Here is an 18809-nt window from a genome sequence, read left to right as displayed (position 1 = left end):
CTGTCTCCGCCCACCGCCCCATATATAATGACATGGTGAATCCATGTTTAACTGAGCAGGGGTGGAATCATGGCCGACGCCATTTTTAATTTGACTTGAGTGTCACGTTTAGAACGCTTTGGATCTAGCCATTTTTTAAAAAGATTTTATTTTATATTTATTTATTTATATTTAACTTTTTTTAATATATGGCATTATTAAATAGATTTTTCCCATATAGGATCTTAAACATACAGTGCAATAGGTATTTAAAAGACTGAATAACTGTTATGTTATTCTCTGTTATTCTCCTACATTTTGAGAGTGCAGTCGTATAAAGAGATCCTACCTTGTCACATACAGGAGAAAAATCTGCAGCAGAACACTGCTGTCTGCTGAGCATCTTATTTATATTTATGCCTACCACTCTAGCACTGTTAAATAATACTGGTTTTGAGCTTCAATCTGCCACAGAGGACTTAAGATGGAGCTCACAGTGGCCTGGACACCCAGTCCAGCCAACCTGTTTCCAAAGTTATTATTGTTGTTGTTATTGATTTATTTTAAACAAGAGCAGAGCTACTGCCCCACATGCAGGAGTTCAAGGTCTTGCAGTGAGTGAAAGAGCATGTGACTGCTAGACAGAACGGCGCACGCCAAACGACTGAAGAAAGAGCTGAGCTAATAGGCCAAGCACTCACATTCCGACTCTGCCCTGTGGTCATAAACCCTGGGTAGTGACGGAGAGAACAATCTCCCCATAAAGGCGATTCAAAAGCTGGATTCTCCTGACAGTTAAGATGAGGAGCTCAGCTATCTGGGAGAGACTCAAAGTAGAACCATTGCTCCTCTACTTTGAGAGAACACAGAGAATGGACTGTGGTCATCTCAAGTTTTGGGCCGGCATATCCACCAGGTAGGACGTCATTCGTTTGTGTCTGAGTTTGCCCAGGATCACCTCAGTATTCCCTGGAAGAGTTGGAGGAGGTTCTTGTGCAGAGTGAAGTCTGCGCCTCTTTGATTTGGTTGCTTCCCCTAAAAACCGCCAACGAATAAGGAGGGGAAAATGGATGGATGACGTAGAGACAATGTTATTCATCGATACAAAGAGGTCTTAGATCCATCAAACACACAGATGAAGCTAAGAAAACAAATAATAACAATGAAAAATAAGGCCGATTATTAGATTATTAGAGTCAGAACTATGCTCTCATGAGTAGAGGCACCTTTACAGAGGTTTTACACTAAAATGTATTTTATCATTATAAACATCACCTTACAAATCTTTACAAAATGTCTTTATTTTAGCGTGCCTTTCCTTCTCTGAATAACATTTACCTTGTAAAGTTTTCCTTAGAAAACTTGAGTTGATCATGTGTTTTATCAGTAGATGTCACACAGATCCCATCGTTTTATTCTATAGTATTTCAAATTTAAGATTGCAATGAGGCATTTAGACGATTTGTATTTGTACTTGTATCAGTGTCCTCTCAAAAAAATAATAAATCATTGCTGCTTCATTCCTTCCTACCAAGCGATTCTCTCTCTGCCGTCATTCAAAAGAGTGTCAAGCCACCTCTCTCTCCCTCTCTGCATGAGGTCCTGCCCTCTTGAATGCATCGAAAACAATTTTGCGGGACTTACATCTGCTCCCTTGAATGTGAGGGGGTCACAGCCCACAGATCCGTCAGGAGAGGTGAAAGACTGCTGGCTGTTTGCCTGCAGACTCTGCAGCGCCAAAGCAAACAGGTGAGTGTCTCCTCTCTCCACACCCAAGCTGCTTTGACAGACAGTCACATGCAACAAGACACACATCAGACGGTGGGGACGGCTTAGCCCACTTACAGGCAATGACGGCTTTTTTGATAGTCCTCATCTCAGCTTTACGAGATTCCAGAAAGGAGGGAGTGTCAGGGAAATTCTACTATATTTGAAGGCGACATGAGAAGAATTGTTGACGTGCGAGAGGCTTTATTTACATTCCTCAGAGGTGTAGCACTCAACACGTGTCACGTGACAACCGAAATCAATATCAGGGGATTCCACCTCACTCTTGAGGAATATAACTTTAAAATATGAATGAACATTTTTGAATGAAGCTTTTCAAAAAGGCACCTAATATAATCAATGGATCACAAAACCACAATGACTTGAAATCTAGTTTTAAAAGTGTAGCCATACTCACCTTTCCTTTTAAATTAAAAACTCAAAGAACCAATAACCTATTAGCTCAAACACGTGGCTTGTATTGTGGTGAATATTACATCCAATACGATGTTCTGGGACCGGAGTTATTGGACTCATTCGGATGTAGAATTTTAACCTTGACTTTATGTAAATTGTGATGGAAAAAAAAAGCCAACAACAATAATGGTGGTAAACAGAGAGACTGACCAGCCCTGTCAGTCTGATTTACTTCAGCCACAACAGCTCTATTTACACTGCCATGACTGTCACACTATCGTGCTGAAAAACAGGCCGTCCCAGCTGGATGCCGGGAACCCAAGATGTCATACAAGCAGCAAAATACCTGAGCATCAGAACCTGACAACCTTTGAACTGTCACTCCTGGATTCGCCGAGGCTCAACAAGACGTGTCAGGCCAAACAGGCTGGCGTGTCGGCAGACAGTTGGACGGTCATGCAACCACAGACAAATTCTTGTATTAGGAAGCTCTGACCATGGAGATTTACTCACCTTGTGTACATGCACATGCACGCACGCTCACACCTCAGCCACGCAGCAGCCACTTCAAAAGCAACAAGGAGATAAAACAAAATGAATCGCAGACACATCAAGACTCTCATGCCCTTTAAAGCTTAATTATACCTGTTGGAGCGATGAGAGACACATCACAGAACCTAGTGATTAATAAACAAACGGCGCATCCTATAAAGCGCCTGACAAGTCTCTGCTCATCGCCCCCTAGACTCAGTCTGGGCTCAGGTGGAGGGTGCATATCAAAGTGTATCAAACCAGTATGAAGTCAGTTCACCCAAACTCTCTGGGGATTCTCACCCCCACCATCTCCGGCAGGTCCCCACTATGCCGCGCTTTCTCGCATCTGTCCACGTCCAGGCTGATGAGAGCATCGTCCAGACGCAGGTTTGAGCTTTCATCTTTCAGTGCCAGTCCCAGATCACTCGACTGAGGCTTTGTAGCCAGCCGGCCAGCTAAGTGTCGCGTTTGCTGGGGTTTTGTAAACAGACACACCTTTTGACGGAGGTGATGTGAGTGAGATGAAGTTACTGCCTGCTGCTGTCGCTGAATGAAGAGGTTGACCTAAGACTGGGGGCATGTCACCATCAGCCCAAATGCTCAGCTGGACAAATGTACAAGAGTTTTTTTTTTCTGTTTAAAAATAAAGGTGCAAAACAGTAATCACTTAGCAAGACAAATCAACAACAAAAACATTGTAATATGTGACTTCTTCAGTTGTCTCAAACTCAAATTAATTTGCCCAAATTGCACAAAATACATATTTACTGAACAAATTAGTGCATTAGCTTTCTGTTTCTGACAGGTAGAGCAAAGCAGGAAAGAGGCTGCAGCGTGTGGAGTGACTCTGTGGCTCTTAAGGTCCATCCTTACATCAGTTCTACTCAGCTTGTTCATGGGATTCAGGGGTTGTATATTTAGATAAGCACATACAGAGAGCCAGTTTAGAAAGGCACCCCTCAAGCTGATGGTTTGGTCTAAAGCAAAGTGAAGGAAAAAACTCCAGCCATGTTATAGCACATGCACCTGGAAGACTAAAAACTCCCATAGTACCCATCCGTTTTTAACATGGCTACTGTCATTGTTCACTTACCTCTATGCGTTTTTTCAGTTGGTATTGCTGTTTACCAATACATCTACATGGGGGAGCAGCCTCGAGCCAAAGTTTATGACAAGTACACTCTCCAAAACAAACCTGGTGGCTGTGGAAGAAGTATGACAAAGGACGAAACGGAGGCAGTATTGTAGGAGGCAGTGGTCGGTCAGACCGTAAAACATCACGAGTGGAGGATGGAGAATTTCCGCCAATGTTGTCTTCTTCATTTGAGCTACATATCAGGTAGCAGCAGCAACACTGCCCCCCCACAGCGTAACGTTGAGCATAAATGGGCCTTCTGAGGGTGTCACTGAGAAGGATGACAGTGTTGTTGAATATGTCAAGAACAGTACATGAAATATAGAAACTGCTCTGTGATATCGACTCGTCTCATCTGGTGGAGTCTGGACGGAGGATGTCCAGCAACAAAGCTGATAAACAAGACAGTCCCTCTGAGGTGGAAGGGGATTTTGAGGGAGCCAGGTTTGCAGGCACTGAGACTTTATCCTGCATAAGTAGCAGATAATGGACAGAAAGATAGAACATTAACCTGAAAACACATAATGAGGCCTTTCTATTTGTTGTTCGGTCAGACTCTTGGTATTTCTTAAGCCCCTCTTCAATCACTCTTGTTATGCTCCCTGCAATACACGTTCCTCGTTTTAAGCTGATTTGGCCATACAAATGTGATTTAGCCTAATCATTTCGCTCAGACAAGTTGGTATTGTTTGAGGTGTTTTTCCACCCGCCATTTGGCTTTGTTTTTTTTGCTGTACCGAGAGTATTGGAGTTGCTGCCAAAGGCACATGTTTACAGTCACACTTGGATTAATTCAGGAAAAATGGAGGCCACAAATTTCACCTGTTGGTTTTAGTTGAACTGTTCCTTCGCCTCAACAATTGAAAAACATAAAATGGCTGTTAAAGAGGAACATCACTACGCTAAAGCTAAGTAAGGGGCTTCACGACAGACGTGTGTCTGATGGTGTCACACGTTATGAATCCTCATTCAAAGTTTGCCTAAACTGTCACAAAACTTTGACTATTGCATGGTGCTAAGTAAAGCAATATTGCTACTATCATAAGCTTCTCCAGTCGTCTTTATTCCGACATAGATTCAACAAAAATGTGTTGCACAGTTGGTACAATACCAACATTGTGAGTGTAGGGAAGAACATTGGTGGAAATCAATCCTGTGACACACTTAACACAGGAACACATTCAGGATAAAACGGGTGATCTGTGTGGATCCTCGCGTCAGTGTTCAGACCAGTGGTGTGGTGGATTGTTGGGCTTCTCATTTAGCTTATCAACTCCTGTGATGGACCTTCAATCGATCAATAATCCTGAGTCGGTATGAAGGCTGATCCTTTTCTTATCAACTCAGCCTCGCTTCTTCAATAACTCCTGTAATTTTAATTCAAGTTCTTCCATTTTAGTGTTGAGGCAGGCAGATTTCTGAGTCCACTCCTTCTGCTTTCTCTGCATTGCCTCTTCCAGCTCGACCTTCAGCTCCTCCGTCTTCTCCATTCTGGCTGCCATGTTCTTGTTTTCTGCTTGCTCCTTCTCCAGCATTTCAACAAACAGGTTGTTGTTCTTCTTCAACTCCTCGTTCTCCGTCTGACTGATCAGGTTTTCGTTGCGAGCCTGTTCCAGCTGCTCCTTGAGCTCCAGGATGGTTCTCTCAGACTCCAAAACGGAGAAGGAGTACTTACCATGAAGCTGCTTCAGGTGGAACTTGAACTCGCCGGCTCTTCTCTTGGCCATGTACTCCCTGCATTGTAGCTTATACTGCTCACGCTTCGATTCTGCTAGCTGGGCTCTGAGTTTCGCATTAGCATTAGCTAGGTTTGGTCTAATGTTGCTCTCCTTGGGTTTGAAATTTGACTTTTTGTTACCGGACGCTTTCCCTCCAGAGTCGCTTCTCTGTTTTCTGTCGTCTGCACTTGCATGTTGCTGGGCTTGCATTTTTTTTGGCCTTACAGCTCCTTGCACTTCCGCTTCTTCCATCATGGCTGTTGAATACACAACAGTCGATGTTCAATTACATAGTTGAGCCAACAGACATGCACATGTGTCTCCAGGCTTATCTCAGTTGGCTTCTCATATTTATGCGTACATTTTAGCATTCAAGCGTGACCAAGAAGCAATTAAAAATGTTGGTATTCTGACTTTCATGATTGGATTTGAGAATGGATTCAAATGCAGCCGTTAGCCAAATGTAACTCAACATAACAGCCATTTCTCTAGTGGGTAAAAACAAAATGGACTACTTTCATGAAGCTGCTTGTATACGTATCATTGAACTTACACCAAAGTGCCCTGAATCTGGCCTCACTGTGTCTGGTTCGTAGTCAAAACAGAAAGCTATACACCATCACTACCAGAGCAGACCATTAAAGGATGATCCTTCTGAACCTTCTATATAACATCTGCTCTTTAATGTTGTGACATCATCGTGACATCATCATATTTTAATGGAGAAGCCACTGAGGTTGTCAGTCACTCTACTCAAGTGCTTTGCTACTGTTACCTCCACCATGGAAGTTATGTTTTCAACGGCGCTGCTGTGTCTTTCCTTCTGTGTTCAAAATAACTTGAAAAGTTATGGACGGATTTAGATGAAATTTTCAGGCGGTACATGAAATGGAACAATGAGCAAATGAATTAGTTTTGGAAGTGATCCAGATGATTGACCCAGGGTGATGGAGGTTTATGCTCCCTGAGTACTTTCATGGCTAAAATGAATGTTTAACTTGTTCAAGAGTTTTTCCTGACCACAAGTTAAACTGACCCCACTATCTTTCTCCATGATTCAAGCACGATCTACAGAGTTAGCCAGATGAAAAGTCACCTTAACATATACTGAAAGAACAACTTGTATCCATTTCCAACACCCCCTTGTAGAGGATGATGGGATCGATGACGCATCGCTCTGGGTAAGACTTCACATTCCTCACATCAGCGTCTCAGTCAGCAGTATGATCTCACATGGCTTCACTGTTACACCAACAGCCAACATTTTGGATCAGCCTCTTGCATATGCATCAGCCATTTTTGTACTCTGTGCTGGTCCTCCTCACTCACCTTTAGGAAACCTTCCCAAAGTTGATTCACCAGCTTCCCTGCTCGGTTGTTATGACCAGAGTCTCCCACTGTACTTACTGTACCACCAGCATCCCTGACTAGTTCCTCACTGCACAGTTCTAGCCTGGGAACATTTTTAAAATCCTCATGAGAGGCTATAGTTAAGCAGTAAAGTGAGTGGAGGATCATTTCTAAAGGACAGATAATCTCAAGCGCTCTTCCAGCACTCATGCGTTTGTGAGTCATGTTTTTGTTATTTGTAACCACATATTATTCACTTGACTGTGCTGACAGTGAAAGCAACATATCCATCAGATCAAGACGTGTAAATCAGAATACAGCCATACAGAATATATCTACACCAGTCAGTGTCAGTGTTCATGGGGCTCATGAGACAGATGAAGTATGGAAGTAGTTTGTCTGGACTGTACTTGGAAAGAGCGGTTCAAGCGCCGGATATCCAGGTTGAGAAGGATCGGCGGCACCCCTAACCACACGACTCAATGTACAGGAGGCAGATATGGACGGACAGAGGAGCGCTGGTGGCCTTTGCACTTTGCACTGCTTCAGTTCGCAGTCTGTTTGTTTGTGGGTTGTTTTATGGAAATCACCACCAACTTAAACCAGCTTTCAATGTTTTGTCGTCTCCCAGTTCACAAGGCAGAAACTGTTGAGGCAAGGAGCTCGGAGGACATAGGGGGCGCTTTTCCCTGCAAGTGGGTGGAATATCCTGGACATGATAAAGACAACTACTCACACACACTTCAAATGAACATTCAACTCGTGATTGTGCATAGTGCCACCGACTATAAAGAGGCTCGTGCAGGTAGCTGGTCCGTGACTGCAGCAGGAGTAACTCATGGGTGCGATCATAACTGTGGCTCTCAAACCCTTCTGAGACCTAAAAAAAAAAAAAAAAAAAATTACATTGAGTAAACCGCTATGTGACGTCACGTGACAGCTGATTTGGATGTTGCCCTGTTCAGGACTGGTGATGGAGCGGGTCCAAAGAAGAGGACTGACAGACAGCGGGAGCGTAAATGATCGTGACTTACCATTGATTTAACTAATGATGAGTGCTCTGACTGCAACAATAGTAATTTAGTCGTAAAGCTGTCAGCAGTTAATCAATCTGTTAAAGGACTCTCCTCCTTCAATGTAAGATTTATTAAACGCTCATGAGGACTTGTCCGCACACGCTCCGAGGTGTCAACCTGCTTTGATGTTCCTATCACAACCTAGCTCCTGATGATTTAGCCGTTCCAAGATACAGCAGGACAGTGACATCATTTTTATTCAGACCTGACGTGGTAATTGATGTCTTTCTCTCACCCGTCTTTTACCTTTATGTATCGGTTGAGTTGATATTTTGAGCTTTGCTCCTCAGGCTGTGTCCTGTGCAGCCACACCTTCCACTGAAGCTCTTTCAAGAGCTGCTGCTGGATCTGCCAATAAAAGGAATTTCCCCAGAGTACACAGCACAGCAGCACTGAACAGTTGTAGGTCTTAGCTTTTTTTTTTGCTTCTTTGCACTGCTGTGATGAAAACATCACAATTCCGGAATATATATTTTTTTAACTTTAATTCAACTTAACAATTCAAATTTTCCAGAGGATTTTTCTGCCAGACTGGACAACACCACTGCCAGACAGTTGGATCTAGAAGTCATCAAACAAGGAACCTGCTCTGTCTATGTCTAGACATTACCACAAAAGTCATTGATGTTTATTAAATTACAAACCCTCAATGAGTGAAAATTATATTAAATTATAATTATTAACTTCATCATCAAAATGGTATACGGAACCTCAAAAACAAGTCATACTCGAGGCCTGCAACCACATCTGGTCCATCAAGTTATTTTATGCGGCCTTAAATACATACAGTTCAAATAAAAATCAAACTCTTATTTTCAGTGCACCAAAAACTAGATTGTACATTACAATAATTGAATGTTGGTGTCTTGCTTATATGAAGGCTCTGTCCTTAATTGTTAGTCTGTGGGGAGGAATGACGATTTATGTGTTTGGAAACAAACAAATGTACGAAATAGAAAGACAGTGACACCAGTTTTATTCAGACTTTACATAGTATTTGATGCACACTGGTCTTCACCTTTATGTATCGGTTGAGTTGATGATTTATGCGTTGGAAACAACTGTGACACCTATTGCAAAGATCGGCCTTCGATAATGAAAAAGGACACTGAGCACATTACATCAGTAAACGGACTTATTGTGTTTGTCCAGCTAAACAGCTTAAGTCTGACTACTGGAGAGAAATTTGCATTTCTTAGTCGGGATATTGTGGTTGATAGCTGGACCAAGCTAGCATGTAGCCAAGTAATTCAACTGTGACCGGACTGGCGGCTGCGCGAGCGTCAGCTTCACGACAGTAGTAAACAAACTCCTAGACAAATCACAGTCCAATGATGTCTGATTACCGTTAGCATGTTTGCTAAGTTAGCCAAGGCTCTTGCCGGTGATCCAAAGCACGACTCTGTACTTTCGAAGCTCTACATCATTCTTGTGATACAAAGAAAACACACATCTCCAGAACATTGAATTTTCAGAAACTTGCCTGTTTATTCCCCAAACCTGCCGAAGGAAGTGTGTTGGTGATGATGACAGCTCCATGATGGTGAAGGCGGTGAACCATCGCTGTGAAGCTCTAAACCTCTGAAGTTAAACTAGTTAATCACTCAGCACCATTACTGTCTTCCGAGTTCAGTATTACAGTCTGTAACGGCCCCTCGCTACCTGTCAACTTTGATTCCTCTTCCTCTATGGTGATAGGAACCAGAAAGACTGAAGATGTCAGGCCACCACTCCTGGTCACGGAGGTGAACTACTCATGGTTGGATTTGCTCTCCACTGCATATGAACCGGGAGAACATGACACAGTCGGACTCGGCAGCTTAATCAAGCTATTGCCTGAGTCGGGCTGCGCTCTGCGTGGAACCGCAGTCACTGATGCCTTGTTTGTTTGCCTGAGTTGTCACACCTGCGAGGACTTTGAGGACTCAAAGCATTTTTGGGTTTCTGAGTCCTCGTGACTTGGGCTTTTGCAGATAACACTGGTGACATCACAGTTGGTGATCCAGTACCGCCCTCCTTCACTGGGCACAACCATCGCTGACCAGTCACCGGGGGATGCACCTTTGGGCTTTTGGTAATAGTGTATCTAATATCAACCTTCCATCTATCAAGGTTTTAATGTCAATAACAGACCAATTGAAAGTGCCAGTACCTGTTATTATAATAATTCATTTTTATCTTAAGTAAGTGAAAACCATTAAAAGCTAACAACCTGAGAACCTCCCACTACACGTACAAACACAATCAAATGGCAGATTTCTAACTAATATTTATAATGACATGTGAAATTATTGTTTTCACTCCCTGCACTTGCTCCTGGTGCTCCGCCACTTTGAAGTGAAATATTAAAGTGCTGTTTAATGTGGTCTCAGGGTTCATATATTGCCTTCCGACTACGCTCAGCTCATCTTAAACACATAGCCAGGGCTGTAATTTTTACAAGTTAAGGCAAAATGCACTCTAAGTACAGTATCATAGTTTCAAATGGCTGGGATAAGCATTTCATTTCGCATATATCACCATCTCATATTCAGTGGGAAGCTTGCTTTTTTTTTTCTCTCATCCAGAGGCAACGTGTTATTAAAGTGTCTAACCATAGATTTTGTGAATGAAACAGCTCAGTGTTGAGTCCAAATGGCAGGTATGATGCACCTCACAGTTCTTAAGAAGAGAAAAGCCTCAAGGTGAGAATGTGTCAGCTAAGAAGAATCAAATCTCTGAGTAAAAAAAGAGGAGAAACGTCCCACTGTTATTTTATTTTGTTTGTTTAACCATGATTTTATCCATCATTTCTTGTATTTGTCATTCTGTTTTCGCCCAGAAAAAATTGAAATAAATTTCAACAAAATTTCAACTTCAACAACCACACCACGATCCAAGCAATAGTTGTGCTGCATTCTTCTCTGAGGTCACTAACATATGTAACTAGTGCATAGAAGAAGAACAGTTCAGAGTCAATTGTGAATCTTTTCCAAGTGATAGAAAAAAAAAAAACAGCTTGACCAATTGAAAGCATGACGTCTCTGGAGCCTTCAGTCAGACGCAAATGAATGTGATATATAATGTTGGTAACACTTTCAATTAAACATAGATAAACTAGTTACTTATTTACTATTAATTATCAGTAATAATGGTGTGGTCTAGAGTGAACTTCCAATGACCTTTCCAGGGTAAAGTATAGTTTGGCTTCACAAGACATTAATACACAATACAAATAAGTAGTTGATTCAAAGTAATATATGTGCTTCAATCTGAAATGATGCAGTGTTTACTCACACAAACCGACGATACAGTACATCACAAAAACGCTGTTGCTACATCTGCTCAAAGGTGTGGTGACCAGTTAAAAAATGGTAGTAGGTTTTGCATGTGGGACCATTGGAGTTCTGTCGCTGCACCGCCAGCTATATTAAGGCGTTATGAGAACAGGGCCACTCTTGAGACACTGCCTTTTCTCTTTTGAGATCCTGCGCAAACAGAGCCGGAGCCGACAGATGGGCCTCAGCAAACTGGTCCCGTTGACCTTTCAACCCCACTGTCCGGCACTTTCTATGAGGGAATGCTGAGGAATTCCGGAGAGATTAACATGCTTTATTTTCTCTGGTTTGCCTGTGAAAATTTGGGATGTGCGCAAATAAACAAATACTCATTTATATCTTTCTGTTTTGGTTCTTCCCGACTTATCGATTGTTTGTCACCTCACAAATTCACTCACTGTCCTTCCATTAGCCAAGGCGAGTTGCTATTGTTACATAAAGTTCTGTGCCACGACTGTTTACCTGAGGTACCTCGCTACTGAGTCGTAATGAGAGACTCGTCTGTCTGACTGAGGGATTTGAACCTTCACGCGGAGACAGAAGAAAGCGGAGACTAGCAATTTGGAAAATTATCAGTTAAGATTGCCTGAGGCCATACGTCGGCGTATTCAAGGTTTAATTTTTAATCTACACTATTGAGATCGGATGAAATCCTTCTGATATCCACCAGCAAACCCTAACTTCATCAACTTACTTTGGCGTGTAATTCTGCAGCTATTGAGATGTGTTCCTGTTCTGCTGGGGTCAGCGCCATTGAAAAACTAGTCACCAAAGCTCTTTATGAACTGCAACAACACTGCAAATTATGATAAAGTCGGCATCACTCAGAAATACCGGTAACATACTGCACTACATTATTAAGCTTTGTATCTCAGTTTAAAGTTTTTAGTTTGGATGAGCATCTCTTGCAGAAAAGTTGTGCTGACCAACTTTTTTTATAACTTAGATGCCAATGATCACATGACCCCATTCACCTAAGTGAGAATTATGGGATAGGTTGCAACTTCTCACAATAAAATATTGTTTAAATAAGTTACACTGTCATTTTTTTTTTTTAACTTTTTTACTGCTACTTAATGAGTATTGTTTTGGAACAAAAAAAATGACTTTACTATCTTTGCCAGCTCACGATTTTAGAGTTTTGCCAGTTTTATGGCACCAAACAGTTTCTGCTCAGGTGCCCAACTCTGTTCAGAACTGGATATAAAACGTAAAATCTTAGTCTATAAAACAAAGAATATGGTCTTGTCAATTAAATAAATTAACTCCAATGTAACTGTGGCGACAAAATGTGTTGTTCATTCATTGTTTTATGGCTGCTCTTTTGGAACAGAAAGGGGTTAGTGATGGGAAGGCACTTCTTCCAACCTGCAGACTAAGACGTGTCATTTAGTATATAAAGTGCCGCAAACTACGTTTCATTCACAGTGACTTCCAGAACACCGTCAGTGAGGGGGAGAGCCACATAAGGTGTTACACCTGGTGTAGTACTAATATCGTGAAGAGAACTTCTGATCGTCCCATCACCACCACATGGAATGTTACACAGGATAAGCAACATTTAAAGACCTATATGTCAACATGCAAGGCGGACTTCGGCGTCAACATAGAACGCAAAAGTCACTTGAAGATAGTTGATGCCTTGGTAGTGAGAATGGGTTGTGAAATGAGCCCAAATGCCTCTCTTGACACCTACTCTCCCAAATGATTTAAAGGCAAGAGTCCAGGGCAGTTTGGTGGCTTGCTGAAGTCCCAGCTTCTAGAACAGGAACTGACTCTTTTGGCTAACAGCAATTGTAATCATGATTCATTTTTTCTTTATTTAGGAGATTTATAAATCAAGTGATACAGTGGCTTTTAGCATGGGAAGTAAAAAGAAGCTTCAAACAGGGCGCTAGTTTTTCTGGACTCAAATTTGCACCAAATGCCGCTCAACTATGACTAAGACCCACAAAACTCAATAATTTCCAAAGTTCAACGCTGCTGTTTTCTAAGCCGACGTCCGGCCAAAGAAAATGTCCCAGTAGCTTAAGAGAACTTACATTTTTGGCATTCCTTATCGAATCGTAATCAGCTTTGTGTATTTTTTTTTTCAAAGAAGGGCAAAAACAAGCCGGCGAGTTCAGGTTGTAAGAAGATTGTCGGTTATTGCGGTTAAGTGACGGCGTGGGGTTTACACGCCCAGAGAGCGGTGTGCTTGCGGCAGCGCTGGCTTTATCGATCAGCGATTCATATTTCTCACGCGGCCACGCGGGGCCGACGTTCATCAGCCGCGCAGTTTTTGAAGGACAGAGAGCACTTACTTATATAACAATGCTGATTAACAGAACGTTTCCTTTTGTCGACCACCACAAAGAGCATCTCTTAGCGCCTCCGTGGCTGAGTCACTGCGCAGCTTGGGGGCCCATTCATGTTTTTCCCATGTTGCAATTTACTCACTGAATTAGGCCTGCACCGAAAAAAGTGTTTCACTCCCAATTATCATCTCGCAAGGAGGAGAGGCGGTCGGACAGGGTGGGGGCTGAGCTACTTAAGCCTTTTCACTAGCGCTGCCTTGTTTCCCCTGTTCCTCTCCTTGAGAGAGTAATGTGTTTTCACACACAAAAGGAGGATCTTCAGAGATATGCCAAGAGTCTGGAGAGTGTGTTTGCTGGACCTGTGAAGAGACCTCTTTAGGAGGCTTTGAGGACAATGGAGCATGGGTACCGGCCGTGGTTTACTTTGTCCACGCCAAGCATTTCACACGCACCCGGGGCAACAGCCGGTCTGAGCAAAGGCACAACATTAGGCTGAGTTATTGAAAAGGTCTTTTTCATCTTTGTCATCCAATCTGTATGATGATTATGTGCTGGGAGTTATGAATGGTCGGTATTTCTGGTGACATTCCTGAAGGGATGAATATTTGCCAGGTTAACGTCATTGGCCAGAAAGTAATTCCCACTTTGAAGGAATAACACTCTTATCCTCGCGCTGCAATGCAGAACGTTTTGTGAAAACAACTTTGTGGGATCAATTCTCTGTGCCGGACAAGGACGTACACCGCCGATCACATTCGGTTGTTGGTGACACTGCTTTGACTCCATCCTGTCTGAATGTGATCAGTGATGGAAATCAAATGGTCCAGTTACTCTGTCGAACAATGTGGCTGGGATTTGCTCCGGAACCGAGCAGGTGGCCACAACAGGAGTCAACAGTAGTCAAGTTTGTGATCCATAAAGTCTCAACTTTTTCTTCATCCCAATTTCACATCTGCTGCTTTGGCGATACATTGACCAAAACATTTAACCCTAGAGACACATGACAAAATTAATTCAAAATAATGCTTAGTAGTAGTAGTAGTAGTAGCAGTAGTAGTAGTATTTAGATCACATAAAGGACCTGAAGTTATGTCACTTTGATAAATTTTTCAAACACAAAATGATAACAATATGAAGAAATCAGAAAAAAATAAATGGAACCATGTGCTTTCATTTATCATTAATCTGGACTCACTGCGACTATTTCAAACAATACTTATAGACACACAACAAATGGCTCATTCACCTCCACATGATTTGAGGCTGTGGGAGGAAAACTGAAGTGAACAGTAAGCAAGAGCGCAGTTATTGGACCATTGGACCCATGAAAGGTCAGAGAATGGAATGTTAAATTGTCATTCAGACTTGGAAAATTCATCTTTTTTGAGTTTTTGTCAAGCTTCGTTTCGTCCACACCACACACAAATCCTGTAAATCAATGTAACCCTGGTTATTTTGAGTGGTGCAGAAAATTCAGATGCTCCTCCACACGCATCCAAGAAAACGAGAGGTCAGCGCTTTACCTGAGCCAGAGAGAAAGAAATGAGGAAAAGCAGCGAAAGCACACCGGAACAATAATGAGTGAGGTCCCTCTGACCGTCACACTGTGCGCCTTCACTTCTGGGCAGAGGTGACTTTTGGGGGCAACACCTGACCCTTTCTTATGCCACTCCTTCTGACGTATGTGCAACTACTCTGCGCAAAAGGGAGAGAAGGTGTACCGTGTTGTGTATGCACAGGAGAGAGAAGCAAGAGAGTGATAAAGCCTCTGGTGCAGAGACTGCATGCTGGTCAGGTGAGAAAAAGGGAACAGTGACATATTTGCCATTTATTTCAGCCCAGCTCAAGCAGGTAGGGCAAGTGGTTCAATCTACGGTGGCCTGAAGTGGACAAAAAATAACCCACCCGTCAAAATGAACTGAATGAAACTGTGCTAGGTGGTAAAGCAACTCAACTGTGGTCATAGTTGGGTTCCTAGGAGGACATCACTGGCCTACTTGGTCTTTGAAGATGCTCCTCTAGACAAAAGCCACTTTCACCCTAAAGCAACCTTTTCAGCTCTAGAAACCATTTCATGGATTGAATGGTTCCAATACGCATTTGGACAACAGGAACCAGGAACCAAATTGAATGGATCTCGGGACCTTTGCAGACCCATTTCCAGGGCATTCCATTCCATTTCCAGGGTCTTTTTTTTTTTACAGTAAATGGCTCCATGAAAATAGACAAATAAATCAAGATTCTTTACAGCAAAGACACGCAACCCCCTGAGAAACGTGGTCATGGGCACCAGTGCACATCTTAGTGTGACTCGGACCTAAAACACACAGCAGTGGTGGAGAAATAGTACGTGTTTTCTGGCCTTAAATTCCTCTTTCTATCAGTTATTGAGAAGGGTTTGAATAATTTTGGACATATTCTAACTGAAGTTTGTGTCAAGATCAGGATGACTGTTGATTTGAAAAAGTTCTATGAACAGTTGGACAGCTCATGACCATGTGAACACCAATGACGATTAATCTTCTAGAAAATCGTAAAACTGGAAATACAGTTAAATCTCTTGACATTTACATTTGTTTCCTGTGGCACACTGTCCTTGCGTAAATCAGATTTGTGTCATCACTGGATTTATGATGCTGTGTAGCAGAGAAGGTGACTCCCAAACCTACTTTATTTTGTTCTTTCAGGAAGAAACCAGAACTTTTTGGCGTCAGTATCAGAAAGATGACAGAGAGACTTAGAGTTGCCGAGCACCAGGAGATGTAAGAGAGCGTTGTAGGTCAGGTTACGTCCATATGCATGTTAGACGCGATAGACATGCCAAATTATGAGTGTGTGTCATTTAAATAATACGACAGCAGAGTGGAGCACAGCATCAAATACTGAAATATAAAATGAATAAACTGGCCATGGCCCTGATGGGTAGGACCCGGACGCAGGATGTGGATGACCACTGACTGCCGACAGGTATGGAAGGTTCTAAGTGTGTATGTTCAAGAAATGTATTTCTTGTATTGTAATTACATTTTTTTTAACCACAGTATTCTTGTGATGTTATTTCCATGCTGGGACAACCACACACTCCCACCTCAGCATCAGTCACCGAGGACATCCCATAAATACTTTGTTATGAAGTGGGGCCTGATAACAGTGGCAGCAGAGCTCTTGAGAAAACACACAAACTGCGGACCTGTCACTCAAGTTTCCAAGCGACGGCGTGTTAAATATTAATCTCACACACGTTGAGTGCAGCATTCCTGCCAGATCACAGACCAGCCAACATGTGGAATGCGGCGCTTAAGACCAGAAACTGTACTTCTTCCTGGCTGTGAGCAGAGGCATGATGGGAAAAACCCACTGATACCTTTTACCCTCCGTCTCTCATCGGGTCGCTTTCCCTCCTGAGCTCTAAATTGCGGCTGCTCCATGAGGGGCCCCGGCATGGTCGGCTTTGACAAATGTGGCTGTCGTACGCTCGCTTTGATTTAAGTCAACAAAATTATCATGACAGCTTGAACTGACGCTTGGACTTTGCCTTATGAGACCGTTTGGGTTCACAAGTTGACTGTATCCCTAACCCAGATATATATAACCAGTCAATCAGCCCTACATCCTCAAGTATTTCTCCTTGTGAAATATTTAGAAACACGTCTCGCTCGCCGAACAAAAACATCAACATTAGCTTTTGACCCACATTTCTGACACCACAAGTCAGTTTCACTCATATTGTGACTGTGACTCCGCAAATACGTGTGTATTCTCTGAGCAGAGCCCAGCAAGTCATTGACAAATGTGTTTGCCAAACAAAAATGTAACCTTCTTTTCAGAAGTACCAGCTGTTTGGAGCTGAGTGGGCACCGTGGATGAGTCACTCTGATTGAGTACTAAAAGACAGAAAGTCCTCCTTTGATGATGTGGGTGGACAAGTCTTTGAATAGTGCGTTGTTTTTATTCTTCTGACGGAAGTGAAAGACGACACAAAATATATATCGGCTCTCTCACTTACAAACAGCGCAAATATGATCACGCAAAGAAGAAGGGGCAGCGCTAGTTCAAGAGGCCGATTTCAGGTGGCCAAGGTGGAAGTGTGTTTTTTTTGGCCTGTGGGGGCCTGCAGCGTACCTCAGACAGACAGTGAGAGGGGCCACCAAACACCTACAGACTGTACATTATCGATTAATCCCTATATGTTTGAGGGAGGAGACAGAGTGTTTGAAGGAAGCCCACACAAGCACCGGGACAACTTACAAACTACACACAGAGAGGGTACATTGACTCAACTTGTCTCAACCTGGACTCGCACCAGCAACCATTTCTGTGATGTCACACCCCTAACTATGACTCAATCACCGCGCCTATTTCAAGATGATCCTCCATGTGTCTTTGGATAGACCAAGATTTGAGCTTGGTACCTGGACGGTGGACACCTTTTTGTATGTGTCTTTGCATGTGAACTATGTGGAGGCATTTTAAGTATTTTCATAGCATCTTTAAAAAAAGTTGCCCTACTAGTTGATTTAATAAAAGTCTTGAAATGTCAAGAAAACAGACACAACTCATACCAGCAACTCTAGAACTCATAACTTTAGAAGGCATGACCTACATACATTATACACACAGTACAAATTAATCTTATCGGTACATATATAATACATAAAATACTGCTTTATAAGTAGATGTGCCACAACTGTAAATGGACTGGCCACAAATTCATTTACAAGTAACATCCGACTTACGACCTGCTCGACTTATGTCCACCTGTACTTACAACCACAGCCAGCAGATGCTTATTTTTTTCAAGTCAATGTCTGGCACCGCAGCACGTAGCAGCCCAGCAACGCGTACGACAGTTACGGCAGCATAGTATCCCAGCATCTCACTCTCACACAGTGATCTACCACTACAGTAGCACCTATAACCCTCGCCTCGGCCATTTTGAATGAATGAATTGATTCGACTTACGTCCAATCCAATTTATGACCGGTTGGTCGGAACCGATCCCGGTCGGTCGGATGTTACTTGTATATTTAATTCAAATGCATTTTTGTACCTGCAAAGGATTTTAATATTTTTAAAACTGACACATTTCAGGCTAATAATTGAAATTAGGTTGTTGTTGCTTTTAAATTTCATTTACTTTTTCAAAGGTTTGCAGACAATAATTCACAGTATATACACATATGCATTCTTCATTGTTAATAATTCTGTAGTGAACATTT

General features: G+C 42.5%; 1 protein-coding gene across 1 annotated transcript; it reads right to left on the bottom strand.

Moving 5' to 3' along the window:
• Window positions 1–4887: 4887 nt before the first annotated feature.
• On the bottom strand, window positions 4888–6181 carry LOC128756361 (uncharacterized). Its single transcript, XM_053860808.1, has 2 exons — window positions 6104–6181; window positions 4888–5807 (listed from the first exon to the last, which is right to left on the bottom strand). The coding sequence occupies exon 2, from the start codon at window positions 5803–5805 to the stop codon at window positions 5176–5178; it is 630 nt and encodes a 209-aa protein (XP_053716783.1). The 5' UTR covers window positions 5806–5807; window positions 6104–6181; the 3' UTR covers window positions 4888–5175.
• Window positions 6182–18809: the final 12628 nt, after the last annotated feature.

The sequence above is a fragment of the Synchiropus splendidus genome, chromosome 3, assembly GCF_027744825.2.
Source record: "Synchiropus splendidus isolate RoL2022-P1 chromosome 3, RoL_Sspl_1.0, whole genome shotgun sequence".
NCBI classification, from domain to species: Eukaryota; Metazoa; Chordata; class Actinopteri; order Syngnathiformes; family Callionymidae; genus Synchiropus; species Synchiropus splendidus.
The sequence above is the reverse complement of the archived record's forward strand: the minus strand, read 5'-3'. Positions and strand labels throughout refer to the sequence as shown.